General features: G+C 44.0%; 1 protein-coding gene across 1 annotated transcript in view; it reads right to left on the bottom strand.

Annotated features, from left to right (window-relative positions):
* Window positions 1-18,538, bottom strand: part of TRMT6 (tRNA methyltransferase 6 non-catalytic subunit) — a 201,079-nt gene that overhangs the window by 106,955 nt on the left and 75,586 nt on the right. The window contains exons 2-7 of the mRNA XM_078649516.1: window positions 17,585-17,712; window positions 13,402-13,511; window positions 5,118-5,209; window positions 4,948-5,031; window positions 4,404-4,528; window positions 2,774-3,138 (exon numbers count right to left, since the gene is read on the bottom strand). Coding sequence (XP_078505642.1) covers window positions 2,774-3,138; window positions 4,404-4,528; window positions 4,948-5,031; window positions 5,118-5,209; window positions 13,402-13,511; window positions 17,585-17,712 — 904 coding nt within the window. The remainder of the gene's footprint in view (window positions 1-2,773; window positions 3,139-4,403; window positions 4,529-4,947; window positions 5,032-5,117; window positions 5,210-13,401; window positions 13,512-17,584; window positions 17,713-18,538) is intronic.

Here is an 18,538-nt window from a genome sequence, read left to right on the forward strand (position 1 = left end):
GGTGGGAAATCTTTGTACTTGCAGTTCTGGTGGGAAATCTTTGCGCTTGCGCACTAGCTCTAAAATGGCTGCTCTGTGTTCTCACATGTCCGGTGCTTGCCATGCAGCTTTTGTTATGCAGTTCGTCTTGCACTAATCTTAATGCTATAGTTAATATAAAGTAAGGGGAGTCATAGGGATTCCTGGTATACAGTGTACTCATTTATTTCTGTGTTCTAAATGGTCTTCCTTTACTTTTTCATGTGACAAATCTTTTGGGCCGGGGAGGCGATTACTACTCCATATTTGAAGTCCCTACTGCGCATGTCATCCTAGCAGAGGGGAGAAAACCTTGTACCAGTGGAACCCAGCCAGATGGCAGCCACAGTCAAGATACTCATGGGAACCGACCTGTAACCCAGCAAGACGAAGCTGAACTGTACTGCATTTGTAACAATTGTATATTAAATTGTATAATCCATTGTTAGGAGAAGAGCACATATCATGGGAACCCCAAATTCAATAGGCGGTCCCAAAAGATGTAAATTGGGGCTTGTGAAAATCAAATCCTGGTTGGGGTGTTGACCTGTCCTACTTGAGGACCAATCGAAATTGGGGATTCTTACACTTGCAACATTTGGGGGGTGGTACACTGACCCGAATACAGTATAACTAGCCTAGGTTTAGTTAGAGAAATTGTCCGACTTGTCCGAATAGTTGACCTGTCACTGACCCAACGCACTCAATAGCTGATCCTGAAACAGAGGTGCTGCGGAGCACTCTGTCCGACTGTCTCACAGACCCATTGGGGGTTTTGAGAACCTGAAGTGCTGGCGGAGCACTTTGCTGGGAAATTCGATAACCCAATCGGGTTTTTGACTGATCGCTGCAGAGAGGGTGTAGCGCAGGCGTTGCAACTGAACTGCGGGTGCTGGTCTTACCTTGGTGGTCCTGTCCTGATCCTAATCTGGTTTTCCTGTCCTGGGTGTCCATTCTGCACCTGTTGGCCTACTGGCGACTGTCCTTCCTTGGGGTCCTTTCTCCTGTCCTTAACTGACCCGTGGCCAGGGTTGGTTTCCACACCGTTATAGGTAAATATAAATCTGAGGGAACCCTTTTCGCCCTCTTTATTTCTTTGCTTTTAATAAAATCGTACTTGCACAGTATTCTTTTCTCTTACTCTTCTTTTACACTGACAAATGATAAAGTCCTACATTATAGTTATTATACTAGCATGTTCCATTTTTACCTATCCCATTAGTACGTTCTTGCATACAGTTCATGAGATATAGATGTTCCTTTTCTTTACCCTCCTTTAGTCAAATAAAGTGATTGCTCTAGGAATATTTAGCGTGTTCTACTTTTACCTTCCCTATAGCTGCATGTTACCTTCGAGTTTGTTATAGATTTATTAAAGTTCTCCTGCTTGCCCACTTTTGAAGGATATGCAAACTGTGACTTTCTAGCGTGTTCCTTATTTTCCCATCCTTTCGTTACTCCACGTCAAGTCTAAATCCCTGAAATTCTTACTAGCATGTTCCCTGTTCTTACCTTCCCTTTTAGAGTCCTAAATGGTTGGTCTTATTTACTTCCTATATGGATATGTGCTCTTTATAATCTTAGTTATTGACAGTTTACTTGCTGTGAACCTTATGCTTTCTGAATCTGATGAAAACTAGATAAAGGTTTTAAAACTTCCTGAGTCTGTGGTTATTATACGAGTGCAAATAGAGTACATGGTATTTGTATTTTTAGGTGTCTGCCTTTCTTTTACAGCTAGCTCCCTGATCCATTGTGATCATAGGTACCCGAAACAGTGGATTGGTAAGTCGGGTACATTGGAAATAAATAGGAAGGAACTGGGTTACTGGTAGTAGAGTGTAAGGTTACCCGATTAATAAATATGGTGAATTGAATTTATGGGCCCAAATGTGCATATGGTAAAATTGTTGGTCGGGTGACCTGCGCGCTCTATCAGGGCACGCGCCACTGCTTCACAGCTAGGTTCCTGCGATGTAAAAATACCAAGACACAAAGAAAGGATTTATTGGTAGCTGTGATCTTGGTTAGAATGCTAAGCAGGATCATAGAGAACGTGTAAATGTGACACGGAATGTGGTGTGTGGAGAAGCTGGGAAGAGATGCCAGGAGACGGTTGGATGAGATCTTTAATCTACTATTAAAGAATGTAACATGCGGACACCTCTACCCCGGTCTACTTTGTGATCCTTTGATGTTACAGATTATTTGCTAGTGTGCTGCTGTTAGCAAGTTAGGCTGTACTTGCTGCAGCAATTTTATAACGTAATTTGACGACTTGGACAGTCTCTCGTCTACTTAAACTAGACAGGATGATTTCATAGATTTTAACCTGTTATAGTTGTAATAAGGGTCCTCGAGTTTTGAAATAATTGCCCAATATGAATTTTGTTTTCAGATGCACTGCATTGTTTCTGAGGTGGTGATGTAACATCAAACTAGTTTTATTCAGAGTATTCATTCAGATAAAACAAGGGCTGGACGCTTATGAGTTATGCTATGGGGCAAACATGAAAATGGATGTCCATTTGGAATCACTGTAAACGTCCATTGGATTTCCCCGTTGCATCCTCAGCTGTCTTTATATTGCAACAGCAAGCCGAGTTAAGCAGACGAGAATCCGTGACAATCAACTGGCCTTGTGTGGACCACGCTAACAAGTAAAGATACTCGAAAAGAGGTCTTGTCTTGCACAGCAATGTATTGATCTGTATTAAATAAAGAAGAAACAATATAAAAAAACTATTAAGTTTACCTGCTGCCTTCTCTCTTTATTTTCATTTTCTTTGTTGTTCTTTAACCCTCCACTAGCAATTTCTATTATCTGTTGTTCCTCCGACTGGTTGCACTCCGAAACCCGATCAGAAATAACATTTTCCACTTCATTAGATGCATCCTCTTTTTCAGTAAATGAGCCTTTGGATTTTTCATCTGTTTGGAGACAGTCCTGTGTATCTGCAGGTGTTATTTCAGAGGAAAACTTTCCAGACAGTAGAGAATGCACTTTTGCTAATGGAAACTCATGAAGCATGCCAAGGAACGATTTTGGAAAGCCAAAACAATCAGTGGCTGCTCTACCAGGCTCACCACCCTGGTACATTTGAATAACAGACCCAAAACCTGAAAGATTTAAACAAGAAAATAACATTACTTGCTTTATTGCATGTGTTTTAAGCAATTCTCAATAATTAATCACAATAATTATTTAAAATAAAAATGCTTGTTTCATTTTGGAATAAATCTTGATCTTCTCCTGTATTGGTCAATTTGAAAAGGTAAGTTACATTTACAATAGTCAACACCTGATTACCTGGAAATACTATTGACATCTGCATAAATACACAAATCTGGTACAGAAAAATTAATTCAGAACAGGTACAACAAGTTAGTTCCTAACAGACTGTGCAGGAGGTTGCATTACATTACAACGAACGCCTTTACCAAACAATGCCTTTACCACAAAATGGTTAGTATATATCAGGTAAGTGAAACCAATATATTTGTGTGTGAGCATCTAAAAAACAAATATATATATATATATATCCATCCTTATTGACACCTAACCCCCAAACGCACCCACCCCAAAACCCGAAAAATACCCTTAACACCCCTACCACCCAACACCCTTACCCAGCCCTGTTTTTGTATTTTTGTGTATTGTTTAGTGGTCCAAATCAGAAATTGCTTAAGTCGGAGGTCCCCGTCTTCTGATAATGACTCAGTGAGTGTCCATGGATTCCAGTAATTATTCAGTGCGGGTCCATCGAAGTCAAAAGGTTAAGAACCACTGATCTAGAGAGCCCACATACACCATCAGGTGGCATGGCCCTGTTTTTTACAGACATTTTAGTTGGGGGTGAGGGGGGGGAGAGGGGGGAGGAGTCAAGGGAAGGAAAACTGGAAGTCGAAAGGATGACCTCTCTGTGGCATTAGCACTGTCCAAGCAAAAACATTATGAAATTGCTGGTTAGTTTCTAAGATTTGACAGCCAAATAAAAGAAGGACTTTTACCAATCTATTTTGGTCGTCGTAAAAAATATTAGGATACTCGTACCTCTGCCTTTATTTCCACTATCACGGATATGTGTACACTCATAAATTCTACATCATTCTTACATTAAAAAGGAGTGGAACTTCTCCCTCTTAAGGGCCATAATCCTTCAATTATCAACCGTTCAAACTAGTTATGCTGCATTTCCAGAACGTACATTTAAAACAAAACCGTAGTTTTGTAGGAGTAAATTGGCAAGCAAACTCCAGTTTACGACCCTACTGGATGTCAGAGAAAAGTAGAGTTATTTTGCATTCAGAGAGCACGCAGAAACAATAGTATTTACGCGACAGCAACTAATATTTCACAAGTAAATCAAGTTGCATACCCTTACCTCCCATTCGCTCCATTACGGCCCCAAGTACCAATCCTGCACATGTTTCCACAACAATCACTTTGCTCCCAGCGTGGATATTTCCCAGAGTTAACATTTGTGCTAATGTATCGTATCGTAAATTGCTGAGAAAAGAAAAAAAGAGAAACATGTAAATTGAGCACATTACCTCAAACATCAAATGTGAAGGTAAGTTCTTTCTTAACAGAACGTGTGTAGATTTATGTGAACGCCAACTACAAATGTTTAAGGTCTTTGAAGGTGATCAAAAAAGTACATGGAAGGAAGCTTGTGAATATACAAGTCCTCAACAATGTTCAACCGTCCATAGCAGCATAGCCAACCTCCAATCAGAAATAGTTTATAATAGTTTTTATTGAGTAAGAGTACGGAAATAAAGTAACAGGCCTTTAAAATCTGATTCAGACTGTAAAAAACACCACGGTCTCGCCATTAACAAAGATTCAACAAAAATAAACAACAGATCTTCGAAGTAACAGTTGCTTTAAGAAGAAACGCAACTCAATGTTCTGTTTAGGCTCACCATATTTTTCCGGGTTCTCTTGCGTAGTACATCATGGCAAGAATACGCGCACATGGCTTTACGATTGTAATGATTGACTCGTATCTGTTAACAAAAACAACAAATAAATGTTACATGCCAGCGCAGGACAAAAAATGAAAAACTATGCAAACATATTTCCATGAACTTACTTTTTCTTTTTCTTCTTTATGTATTTCTCTTGCGCAAACTCGGTCTTGTCACGAAACGTTGTACTATTTTCAATTAACTGCTGAACTATTTCCTAGGCAAAAAAAGATTTTAATCCAAATTACCACCAGCTTATGTCGGAAAATATTTTCACAATCTTAATTGACTTAATGTATGCTTCTTTTGTTTTACACAGACAAATGTATCCGTTTACAAGATTTACTAGTATAATATAGGAAAATTGCTGGTGAGAGAGATATATATAGTCGACACAAGGAGGAGATTATGAATATATATTTTTGGGGGATAGATCTGAATCAGTAAATAGAACATTTGGGCAAGAAGTATCCAAAATGGTGTAAATTGCACAAAAATGGTAATAAATCAGTATAAAAGGTATCAGACTGATGCCAACATTGTTTTTGGCAGACTTTTCTTATGTGGCAAGAAGGGCAAATGTCATACAACCATTTTTTGGTTGTTTTTGTAATTTTGTAAGATGAAAACCTGCCTGTGCGATATATCAAAGCAGCAGGATAGTCTTTGTTTAAACCTAGTGAGGTTTTAAAGTCACATTAGAGGGGATTCCAAAGGGAAATGGGCATGCGTGAAATGGGGAGATTGTGGCTTCCACAAATTCTTCATTCACAGATTTTGGGTCAGAACTGCACTCCACTCAAGATTTATCAATTTTACTCGACACTCAGTTGCTTTATTCCATTATGACCTCAGCAGTGCCCTAGATTCTCTGGTGAATTACTATTACAATACCTGCCACAAACTCACGGATTTCTTTTTCCCCCAAGGGATCACAGGGAGATGAAGATAGACATTGCAGCTTAAAGTTTAATTACAAGGGAGTGCTGCATTGGCTGCTGTGCAACTTTATGCTCTGGGGCAGAAAGTGACTTGTTTAAGCAGAAGCACCCTGAATGATGTACATGGACAGATAACTAAATGAGAGGAAGGATGTAGGGATGCTGGGACTTTCTAGGACCTCTCTTCTATATGATAGGGGCTATGCATCTGAGTGTGATACATGCCACATGCTGGCTGTACCCCTATTTGGGAAACTGGAAGGGTGTCAGAGGTAGATCAGATATCGTAGATAGATCTGCCTCATACTAGGTGGTGCTAGTCGGGACATGGACCAACTGGGAATCTGGGATGGAGTGGCAGGGCGGCTGGCAGGCCAAGGAGTTACTGTTGTGGGAAGAACACCATCATCTAAAATCTCACGTGGTGCACTACCACAGTATCTATTGCAAAATATTGTGATACAAAATATTGTGTAAGTTATATCGTCTGGGCAATGACATCAGGAATAAAAATATATTATGCATTTATATTTGCAAGTAGGTATTAAAGCAACTATTGAGGAAAGGCTAGGTTAGGTCTAGAGTTCGTTTTTACTCATGTTTAGCATGTGCTATGTATTTTAACATTTATATACCAAAAGAGATAGGTCATCCAATAGAAGGGGGGGGGGGTCCGCTACTGCTTGAACAGCCAGGTCTTGAGTTGCTTCCTGAAGGAGAGGTGGTCTTGGGTCAGACGGAGGTGGATGGGGAGGGAGTTCCAGGTCTTGGCTGCCAGGTAGGAGAAGGATCTTCCTCCCATGGTGGCTCTTCGGATGCGTGGAACGGCGGCAAGGGCGTGGCTGGTCGATCGTAGCTGGCGGGTGGGAGTGTAGAAGGTCAGGCGGTTGTTGAGGTACATGGGGTCCAGGTCGTGGAGGGCCTTGTGTGCGTGGGTGAGGAGTCGGAACGTGATTCTCTTGCTGACGGGGAGCCAGTGCAGGTCTCTCAGGTGTCCGGAGATGTGGCTGTGTCGGGGGATGTCCAGGATGAGTCGTGCAGAGGCGTTCTGGATGCGTTGGAGTCTTTTCTGTAGTTTGGCTGTGGTTCCGGTGAGGGTGTTTCCATAGTCCAGTCGGCTAGTGACGAGTGTCTGGGTGACCGTCTTCCTGGTTTCGGTGGGGATTCATCGGAGGATCTTTCGGAGCATGCGTAGGATGTTGAAACATGATGATGAGACGGCGTTGACTTGTCTGGTCATCGAGAGGGAGGAGTCCAGGATGAAGCCCAGGTTGCGTGCGTGGTCCGTTGGTTTGGGTGCGCTGCCCAGGGCAGGGGGCCACCAGGAGTCGTCCTAGGCTGAGGGTGTTGATCCAAGGATGAGGACCTCCGTCTTGTCGGAGTTCAGTTTCAGGCGGCTGTTCATCATCCACTCGGCTACGTCTTTCATCCCTTCGTGTAGGTTGGTTCTGGCGGTGGCTGGGTCGTTGGTGAGGGAGAGGATTAGCTGGGTGTCATTGGCGTAGGAGATGATGTTGAGGTTGTGTTGGCGTGCGATGGCTGCTTGGGGGCTCATGTAGACGTTGAAGAGGGTGGGGCTGAGTGATGATCCTTGTGGTACGCCGCAGATGACTTCGGTGGCCTCGGATCTGAACGGGGGGAGGCGGACTCTCTGGGTTCTTACGGCGAGGAATGAGGTGATCCACTCTAGTGCCTTCTCTTGGATTCCGATGTTGCTGAGGCGCTGCACTAGGGTGCGGTGGCAGACAGTATCGAACGCTGCCGAGAGGTCCAGGAGAATGAGGGCCGCTGTTTCCCCGTTGTCGAGCAGGGCTCGGATGTCGTCAGTGGCTGCGATGAGGGCGATCTCGGTGCTGTGGTTGGCTCGGAAGCCGGACTGCGAGTGGTCGAGGGATCCGTTAGTCTCGAGGAAGGCGGCAAGCTGTCTGTTGACGGTCTTCTCGATGACTTTGGCAGGAAAAGGAAGGAGCGAGATGGGGCGGTAGTTCTTGAGGTCGGTGGGGTCTGCAGATGGTTTCTTCAGGAGGGCGCTGAGTTCGGCATGCTTCCCGCTCTCCGAGAAGGTGGCGGTGTTGAAGAAGCAGTTGATGATGTCCCGGAGTTGGGGTGCGATGACGGAGTCGGCCTTGTTGAAGACGTGGTGGGGGCATGGATCGGTAGGTGATCCGGAGTGGATGGTGTTCATCGTGTGGATGATGTCTTCGGTGCTGACCGGGGTCCAGGGGCGGAGGGTGGTGGTGGGGGGCGTTGGTTCGGTGGTTGGGTGCGTGGTCTGTGCGCCGAAGCTGTTGTGTATGTCGGCGATCTTGCTGTGGAAGAACGAGGCGAGGGAGTCGCAGAGGTCTTGTGAGGGAGTGATGTCGTTTCCGGCGCTGGGGTTGGAGAGCTCTTTGACGATGCTGAAGAGTTCCTTGCTGTTGTGTGCGTTGTTGTCTATTCGTTCCTTGAATGCTGTCTTCTTGGTGGTGTGGATCAGATGGTGGTGTTTGCGGGAGGCGTGCTTGAGGGCGGTCATGTTGTTTGTCGTCGGGTCTTTGCGCCAGGCTTTCTCGAGGGTACGGCAGTTCTTCTTGAGATCGTCGTTGAACCAGAAGGCTTTCTTGCTGCCGGGCCTGCTGGGGTGGTTTTTCAGAGGTGTGAGGTTGACAGCGCAGTTGGTGATCCACTGTGTGAGGTTGTTGGCTGCTTGGTTGGGGTCCGTTGAGCTGGCGGGAGGGTTCTGGCTCAGTGATGTGTTGAGCTGGTCGGTGGTGATCTTATTCCAGCTTCTGCGGGGAACCTGTTGCGGGTGGTGGTGAGTCGTGGTCCTTCTGAAGCTGAAGTGGACGCAGCTGTGGTCTGTCCAGTGGAGTCCGGTGGAGTGGCTGAAGGAGATGTACTTGCTGGAGGAGAAGACTGGGTCAGGCGTGTGTCCGGCGTAGTGGGTGGGGGTGTTCACCAGTTGCTTGAGTCCGAGGTTGGCTAGGTTGTCCAGCAGGGTGGTGGTGTTGCTGTCGTTGTTCTCTAGGTGGAAGTTGAGGTCCCCTAGGAGGATGTAATCAGCGGAGGAGAGGGCGTGTGGGCTGATGAAGTCTGCGATGTCTTCGCTGAATTGTGTGCGTGGTCCCGGGGGACTGTAGATGAGGGTGCCTCTGAGTGTGGTCTTGGGGTCGGTGTGTATCTGGAAGTAAAGATGTTCGGCGGCTGTGAGGGTGTCGTCGGAGTTGGTCGTGATGCAGATGGTGTTCTTGTAGACGATGGCGATGCCTCCTCCTGTCTGGTTGACGCGGTCCCTCCGGGTGATCTTGTATCCGTCCGGGATGGCGGCGATGTCGGGCGCTGAGGAGGCGTTCATCCATATTTCCGTGTGGAAGGCGACGTCTGGAGATGTGGTGTCGAGCAGGTTCCAGAGTTCCACGGCGTGTCTGTGGACGGAGCGGGTGTTGAGCAGGATGCACTTCAGGTGGTTGCTGTTGGTGCTCGGCTTGGCGGGTGCGGTACAGGTCCGGATGCAGGAGAATTTGCAGGATTGGCAGGTGAAGGGTCCGTGGGTGCGTCTTGGGGTGGCTCGGTAGCAACCGGGGTTCCGGCCGGTGTTGAGTACGTTGAGGGTGGCGGCGTCGTAAGTCCGGCGGGTGGGCTGGCGTCTGCGGGGGCCAGGGGTTCTGGCGCTGGGCGCGGGCCAGGCGCAGACGGGCTTGCCTTTGGCGCACAATCGGCACGCCCGCTGTGCGTGGACGCAGCGCGTATGCGCGGACTATGCCATAAATGGAGAGTGGGGGGGGCGGAGGGAGGGAGGAGCAGCTGGGAGGTGGGAGCGGGGTGGCGAATGGGAGAGGGGAGAGGGACCAGATGGAGAGGGGGCGGGCCGCGGGGGAGCAGCGGCAGGGAGCGGGCTGGAGCAGCGGGGAACGGCGGCAGAAGCGCTGGAGGGCTGAATACAAACAAAGGCAGGGGGCTAAAAAACGGCGGACAATCAGGGGCACAGCACAAGTACAGAGACACTAGCCAGGGGGCTAAACACAGCGGACAAAAAACGGGGGCACAGTACAAGTACAAGGACAGCAGAAGTCCCAACAATGATCAGGGGTACAGCGGGCAAAAACGAGGGCACAGCAGAAGTACAAGGACAGCAGAAATACAAACACAGTCAGGGGCACAGCGGAAAGCAAGGCGGCAAACGAGCAGGCGGTGGCGGCAGGGGACCGGGTGACCTCGGGAGGGGCCACGCGGCGGGTTGAGCGACCGGCACTGACGAGATCAGGCTAGGTCACAGCTCCCCGTCGCACGGTCGATTCCTTAAGTGCCCAGTGGGAGGGAGGAGCAGCTGGGAACGGGGTGGCGAATGGGAGAGGGGAGGGGGACCAGATGGAGAGGGGCGGGGCCGCGGGGGAGCAGCGGCAGGGAGCGGGCTGGAGCAGCGGGGAACGGCGGCAGAAGCGCTGGAGGGCTGAATACAAACAAAGGCAGGGGGCTAAAAAACGGTGGACAATCAGGGGCACAGCACAAGTACAGAGACACTAGCCAGGGGGCTAAACACAGCGGACAAAAAACGGGGGCACAGTACAAGTACAAGGACAGCAGAAGTCCCAACAATGATCAGGGGTACAGCGGGCAAAAACGGGGGCACAGCAGAAGTACAAGGACAGCAGAAATACAAACACAGTCAGGGGCACAGCGGAAAGCAAGGCGGCAAACGAGCAGGGGGACCGGGTGACCTCGGGAGGGGCCACGCGGCGGGTTGAGCGACCGGCACTGCTGAGGTCAGGCTAGGTCATCAAAGAACGACTAAAGGCAAAAGTAGAATACATTATGGGCAAGAGAAACATTTCTTTGCAGACTGTCAACTCAAGCTCCTCATCAAATTTAAATGTCATGTCCACTTTGGGTAATGTAAATTAAAAGGTAGATTGTTTCCTAAAAGAAATTAAGGTGTTTCTTCCATCAAACAGGTGCAAAGTAAGAGTGCAACTTACACCTGAAAAGAATTAGACTGCTGAGACTACATGGATCTGGAAGTCAAGTAAAATACATTGAAGGACTCTACAGTAAACAAAGCGGCTTCTGGAACGCACAAGGTTCCAGCAATTGGGTTGCACAGCAACAATATTTGTGTTTGGAAGTTTCAAGATGGGCCTCAGCCAGGACCTGGATGAGACCCATAAAGCCCATATCTTTAGCAAGAGATTAAAAAACTTCTCACAAAATCTTGACTTCGCTTCACATTTATATAAGGCACTGGGCAAAAGGTTAACGTGGGGCGAGAAGTCCGCTTCAAAGGTTACCACGCATAGCTCTCCTAGGACCTAGTGTCAAGAACCCTCCAACACACAATAGCTCTGTAGTCCTACTAGCTACGTGCAATGATCTTATGGGTGGGGGCAACCTTTCAAATATATTTAGACAGAAGAAAGGATATGTGTTGTTACCACATAACAAAATGATTGACTCCGTTATGGTGACTGGAAAAGGGGAGCCACTAATAGACCCTAGGAGCTGGATTATTAGTTTTAACAACATTCAAACAGCACCACGTTCCTTCAAATTTGTGAAAGGCAGTGAAGACTTTTGGGGGGTATGCAGATTTATCCTAAAGTTTGAAATAGTGTAGAGAATAGTCTTGTCAGAGCCCAGGATAACGGCAAATGAGGACATGTAAAAGTTGAATAACGTGAAAGACAAGCCTTCAGGTACTCCACACATGATGCTGGTAAAACTGGAGCGGTAACAAAATCCAGGCCCATGGGTATCAATGATGGTTTATGTTTAGTAACTCTTCCCTGATATTCATTAACATTGTCTTGGTGCCTCAGCAGGGACTGGAGCCTGAATGGTAGCCACTTAGAAAGCCCTTGGCCCACATAGGAGAGGATAGATATTGGGTGACCACTGTTTGTAATGCGTTTGCGATACAAAGGAGGCGTGAGATTAGTTCATCATAGGTTTGATTGTCAGAATGAATGGAGGGGTTCTTTAGGATGGGAGTGGTGACAGCATTAAGAGGTAAAAAAGGAGCAAGAACTATGTCCAAGGTCTTCGCTGAGAGGTAGAATCCCAGAATAAAACAGATGCTTAGGGAAACAGCTGGACAATAATGGAAGGATGGAGTAGCGGATTTAATACAGATCTGATCTACAGTATGCAGCACACCACGTATTCAGTCCTTTTGACCTCTTACTTGATAAACTACCCCAGACATTACAAAAGTACTGTGAAAGCAGTAGGGGATGGAAGGAACACAAAATACTGTGGTAGATCAAGGCTGCAGAATCACTTACAAGGAACTCTCAAATGGATCAAAAACAGCAGGGGACAGAATATAATAATAGAACCAGAATGAGTCATTTTCACTGGGGAGATCCAGTACCTTTGCAGACATTAGATCATAAGCTCCTATTACAACTTCATGAAACCTTTCAGGCACTTGAGCTGATTATAAAGGTTTCTTGTGAAGAAGAACAAACAAAGCATAATCCACAAATCCAAGTGTGACTTGTCAATTTATGAAAAAGACAGAATTAACAGGTGCAAGAAAATGGTCCTATAGCCAGTAAACCATTGGATACTGATAACCTTTTCCCACATCAAGATCAGAAGCATGTTTTAGCCTGACGAACACTCCCTCCTTATCAGAGTACAAAACAAGATTTGTTCTATCTATTAATAACAATGGACTCCGTCTTCTCACATCCTGGATATAATACTTTGATTGAACAAACTATACAAGCCAATCACATAGAGGGGTACCTCAGGGGCCTTACACGATTCCTTAAAATCTAAAAGCTGAAATTGAATATTGAACCAAGGAATGTGGTTCTTAGGCATAATTAAACACTCTAGAAGTGACTGATCGTTCGATGCCACACTGATCACTAGGTTTTTGGTTATTCAAAAATGTAAATGTAAATCAAACATTCAGCTTATGCTTATAACCAATACAAGAGATTACCTGATTGAATGAAAATCCCAAGATGGGGTCAAAAACCTTTCTAAGTTTTAAGCGACAAAATTGATTGAGCAAGGTCAATCAGATCGCGGCTATGTTCAAACTGGATTCCTCCAAAGACACACAAGGTTGTTGTCAAATCTGATCTAGACTACACACGTGCTCATTATTCATGACTGCCAAGTAAATCCATTCGGCACTTCTATCGGAAAAAGACGGCACTATCCATGTTCTGTCAATGTACAGTACACTATAACTATCAACAACTCTAGTTGTTACAAAATGGCTTTTTATCATGGGCCGCATGTTGTCCCAGAATATTTTTAACTTTTTATCCTTGAACAATCTCAGATAAAAAGTTGCACTAGTGCGTTAAGTATTAGCTTGATGCACAGTCTCGGATACAAATGCATGGCACTACAGTACAATGTTTAAATTAAGTGTGCCTAATACCACTTAAAGGAGTCACAACAATTTAAGAAATCTATTCCAGTGTAAATCTAATGGATATTTTACCACTTAATGAAAAAAATATTAAATTACCTCTCCTTTAATGCCCTTCTCCTTCAATGCCTCAATATCATCTCGAGTCAGCTTCTGAGACTTTCCATCATCTACAATGTTACGATTGTCTGCACCAGCTTCCACAGTTTCTAAAAGATGGCAAAGAGGATCATTAAAATGTTTTTAAACAATGCTATGTTGCCATTTAGAACAGACAGACCAATGGAAGGGCATATAGACTTTCTATTACCAATCCACAACCTTGATGGATTTAGCTATAGCTCTGAAAAGAATTGATCTCGTCAGGTTCCACCTCCTTGACCTGTGACTAGGTCGGTGTGGTCATATAGGTATGTATTTGCCAATAGAATAATATTTCCTTCAATATAATGCCAAAATCTCAAGCGCTAACAAATGCTTCCAATAAGTTGTGTACAAATTCTTGACTAAAAGTGATAACCCAGTTTATAAGATCTGAACCCAGGCAGAAATGTCTACATTTTCTGTATGTGATGTTTTTCCAATTGTGACTTGAAGGTAATTTTTGGGTACACTGCGGGAAGAAGTTCATGAAGCTGTCTGAGCTACAGGATGCTTTGCAGAGCAGGCAGGGTTGTTTGTAAGTTTTTACTGGCACAACTGGAAGTTGTTAGAGTATTTATAAGGTTCGTTCGTCACTATCTAAAAAAAAAAAAACATTCTTTACATAGCTCGTCATGTAATAACAGAATAGGTGTTTATTTAAACAATGTTGAGGTAGTGTGTTAACTGACAGGGAGATCCTGGTGAGCCACCATATTATTACTGAAACAGCCAGTGTTTATAGAAATCTCCACAGACCGAGTGATTCTGGATCTGTGCAAGTTTAGGCCTACACAAACAGTGTTTTACGGCATGACAAGTGAACAATATAACTCAAAGAAGGCTTTCCTGCAATTTGAAACATTTCCAGCTTCTCAAGACACAGCAATTAGTAAAATACTTAACTTTAGCCCTGTACAGTGACAAAGAGAGCAATGTGTGGCCACATAGGACACCTCAAAACAAGAAATATTTCCAGGTTCAGCAAAGGAGGTCTCGATATTCTTGGCGTTGAGGAGTGGGAATGGAGTCACAAAAGTCAAATTTACATCTGCATTTTCCACATCATGAGCAGTGTTGAGTTTTTTTTGTTCATCTTTCACACTACCCTACTGTGTTTGAATTGAAGTTGTTTTGTTTGTTTTCATGGAGAACTATCTAAAGGTAATATATTAATAGCTAAAATCTTAACTTAATAACTTCTTTATTACAAGTATATTTTAGGTAGCACGAGCCATGCTAAATTAGGAGTTACTTACATAAAAAGGAAAAGTGTAAAGTTTGAATACCTGATGGCGCATAGAATCCCTGGACTGTGTATGTACCCTGGTGAACACATTGCACAGAAAGGTTCTTGAACCATTCAAACACATCCTAAATAGTAGGTGAGATTTCGGTCAGTTTCAGATACTGGAGGACGGCACCCATCATGATTCATCATTAACCTCGAGGTTTGAGTATAATGTGGGTCTCAAAGATTAAAGAGGTGGAAAATGTAAAAAAAAGAGATGGTTGGGCAGTCATTTTTGGTTTCTGTTCTCTTTACCAGTAGCATACATTTTCCATTCAACCCAGTGTTGAATGAGTATTAGGCAATCCTCGATGTTTCCAAGAGCCATGTGGTTTCCAATTCAATTCTGAAAAGCGAGATGAATCCTAGTAATCTGTATAAATCTGAAAATGTAAGCAAGGTCTGATAAAGAGGGCACTCTTATGTAATGAAAGATTCACGGATGGAGCGAGCTCTGTAGAATATAGAAAATTCTTTCAATCTGAACAGTCACAAACTGATTCACTACGCCATTTCCAAAAGAGAGGATCAAATCTACCAGCTGGGGATATCCAAGGTGCCCATGTATAGGAAGAAATTCAAGCACTTGGTGCAATTTCTTATTGAAGTTACTCTTTGTTTTTTAGCATGACATCCCCAGCATCACAACTAGAACCATAGTGGTACTTTCACTACACCTGCTTCGTCGGTATTCCATCAGAGTAAAAGCTGCAGAAAAGTAAAATACATAGAATAATAAATGTTACTACTTGCCAAGGCGCCCACATTGTCATTCAGGCGATGAGAAAGGACAGAGTGATGCCTTACGGAGGCTGCATGTAGGTTCAGGAGGATTATGGATGGTGTTCTGTATTAAAGGTCAGCAACAGATGTGTCTGAGCTATTTCAACAGTTTCTTCCAGGTCCCTGCACTGTCATGCACAGGTTAACACTTCCTTATCAACAAAGGTCATCAAGAGATAATTGCATTGCTGAACTACAAGTGACAACAAACACACAGATATTGTACTGGACTACTGCATGAAGGACATGTTTCTGCAGAGGTTGGTTGCAGGATCTGATGTCCCTCCGTAGGGTCCAGATTTTAAGTACCATAGGGAAGCACAGTGCTAAAAGCACCCACTTCCTCGTTTGAAAAATGTAGGGTACTGAAAGCTGTATGGTTGATGGGAACATGACTTGAAGAGCAGTACATGGATAGATTATTTTGGAAGAGAGTACAGCTTCAAAAGATAGCAAAATCTCTTTTCCTTAGACGCCACACTCCTGTGAACTTCTAAAACAGTTAAAGAAGATAATCCAGAAATTGGGATAAAAATAGTATCTTCAAAAAGGGATCAAAATGCAATAATTGTAACTGTGTAATTTTTTCCCCCCTAGGATGACTCCCTGTCCTGCCAGAACGTGCTTTCCCTTGTTGGCTCTCCAACAACCTTCGAAGGACTCTCCAGAAAAGAAGCAAAAGTCAAAATAAGTGTGATATAGCATTCTCGTGCTTAGGCAGCAAGCTAAATCTAAATCACTGGTAAGGCTGCTCTGGAAACACTGCGGTAGTGAAAAACCAGGCCTCCAATAACCTTGGATTGAAATAGGGGTGAAAGGCTGTGTGCATACCTGGGACAGACTCAGGCGTGTATCTCTGCATGGGTTTGTGGTCATTATGAGTTTTAGCTCCCGGCACAGGAAATAGCCAAGTGGAACCGAGATTACCTGCCCTTTTCCCCATGGTTATTCCGATTTCAGGGACTTTTCCCACTCTTTTACCAGATTTGAGCAGGTGTTCCATGGGAGCGTGGAGGTGTCGCCAAATGAATAGGAAATGTAATATTCCACAGTGAAGTGGTGGTGTTGTAATCCCCCATTATACAGTGGCATTCGATATAGTTATGTACAAACCTTCTTGTACCTTACTGAAAGGTTGTTTAGAAATGATGAATGTATCCTACTCTCCTGGCTGCAAGAAGTCAGTCTTCTACATGCCAAACCGAACTGAATTATGTTTTGTTTGATAAATGCATTCAATTACAAAGATGTGATTGCTTTAGTAACTGAAAGGAACAAAACCAGCAGCCTATGCACAAACTCTTTCATAGTCCTTTGCTTAAGGAAACACAGGGATTCTGGAACCCTCCTTTACCTTTTAATCTGTCACAAGTTGGAGCTTTCTGTAAAGCTCATAGGCTTCCATAGGCTTCCTTTCCTTCTACTACTAATATTGTGAAATTACTGTTTGTGTTGTCTCTTTGACGCTACCCCATTACTATTTTACCGAAAAGATGGACCACCACCATAATGTTTTGGAGGATATCTTTTTCCCAAAGCTCGCCTAGAGATTGCTGTATTCATTCCAGCTCGGCTGCTTTAGAAATTGGGTCTTCTACCTTTACCTTAACGACCAATTCCAGCAAAGTGGAGTACTCATGTTTCTCTACCCCAGTCATCTCTAAGAGATCTTACCAACTGCTGTATGCACCACAGGCATTTTCTGTGGTCTTCACATCAAGTTCTTAAACAGCAAGGAGAACGCCGCTTGTATTCCTGCAAAGGTTGATAAACTGAATAACATTTAATTAAATAATAGTAACAGCACTTAGAAATGGGTGAAGTGTTATCTGAATTGCTCAATAAAAACAGGTCAAAATGTTACTATTAATGGAGGTAATCATATCTGCAAAGCCAAACACTGACTAAACAGCATTCGTATGAAATAAAGCAACGTCCCAGGGCTGCAGGGTAACCTTTATACAGGGCACAGAAAAACATTAAGCGGTTATTGATGACATTAATATATCCTTATCCAGGTCCTTCCTTTATCTCATACGTCTCCCGAACAATTCTCCAAAATCTTACCTGTTGAAGTGTCCTCAATTTTCGTCAGAGGCAGAAGCTTCCCACCACCAGCGATCTCGAATGTTGTTCCATAACATTGACCAATAGCATTGTCCAAAAAAATCCATTGTTTTCCAAAAATGACTTTTCTATAAGAGAGAAACATTAAATGTACCCTGTCAATACTTTTGTCATCAAATCTTGCTGCATGAAAAAAAAATTGCCCGTCAACATACAGTATTTATTATACAGCCCAAGACCTGGGCTTCCCCAATCAGATTGTGCACTAGTTCTCCACCTAAATCGTACAGGACAGTGTCAACAGCCAACTAATGAAAATTGGAAACCACACAAATGAACTCTGGCATCCCCCCATGACTCCAGTCTAACACCAACATTATAGCTAGGACCCCTATTCGAACTATCATTAGACTTTGAAAGCATTATATAGCAGTGATTTAAGACACAATAACTATAAATGAAATTACCACCATAGAAATGTCTAACAACAAATTCAATAAAGCACTGGACAATCTCATATTTGCAGATTTCCATCCTGCTCTATCCTCCTCTGAAATCCTTGGGTTTGACCATGGATCACACAAGCCAGTCAAGTTGAGTCAATGATTTATTATGCGATTATTTAAAATCATATAAGTTACATAATTAACACGGTCATTACAATAAACCACTGTGTCAAAACAAGGCCCATTAAAATAATAAAATTTCCTAGATCAAGAGAAATCTCTCGGACATGTTGAAATTAGTGCAGTCTTAAATAGTGTGCAAGCTGACTTATTACTTTGTACAAACTTCAGCTCAGGCCATGCAAAGTTGAGAACATCTGAGATACCGCTAAACCCTGAATTTAGTGTCCCTAGGGCTGTGAGGTGGGATATGTAATTTATAAAATGTAAAAAAGTATAGGAACATGAAGAAAAAGTGCAAATTGCAAAGTGCATTGCCAGTGGTTGT

Source organism: Lissotriton helveticus, chromosome 6 (assembly GCF_964261635.1).
Source record: "Lissotriton helveticus chromosome 6, aLisHel1.1, whole genome shotgun sequence".
NCBI classification, from domain to species: Eukaryota; Metazoa; Chordata; class Amphibia; order Caudata; family Salamandridae; genus Lissotriton; species Lissotriton helveticus.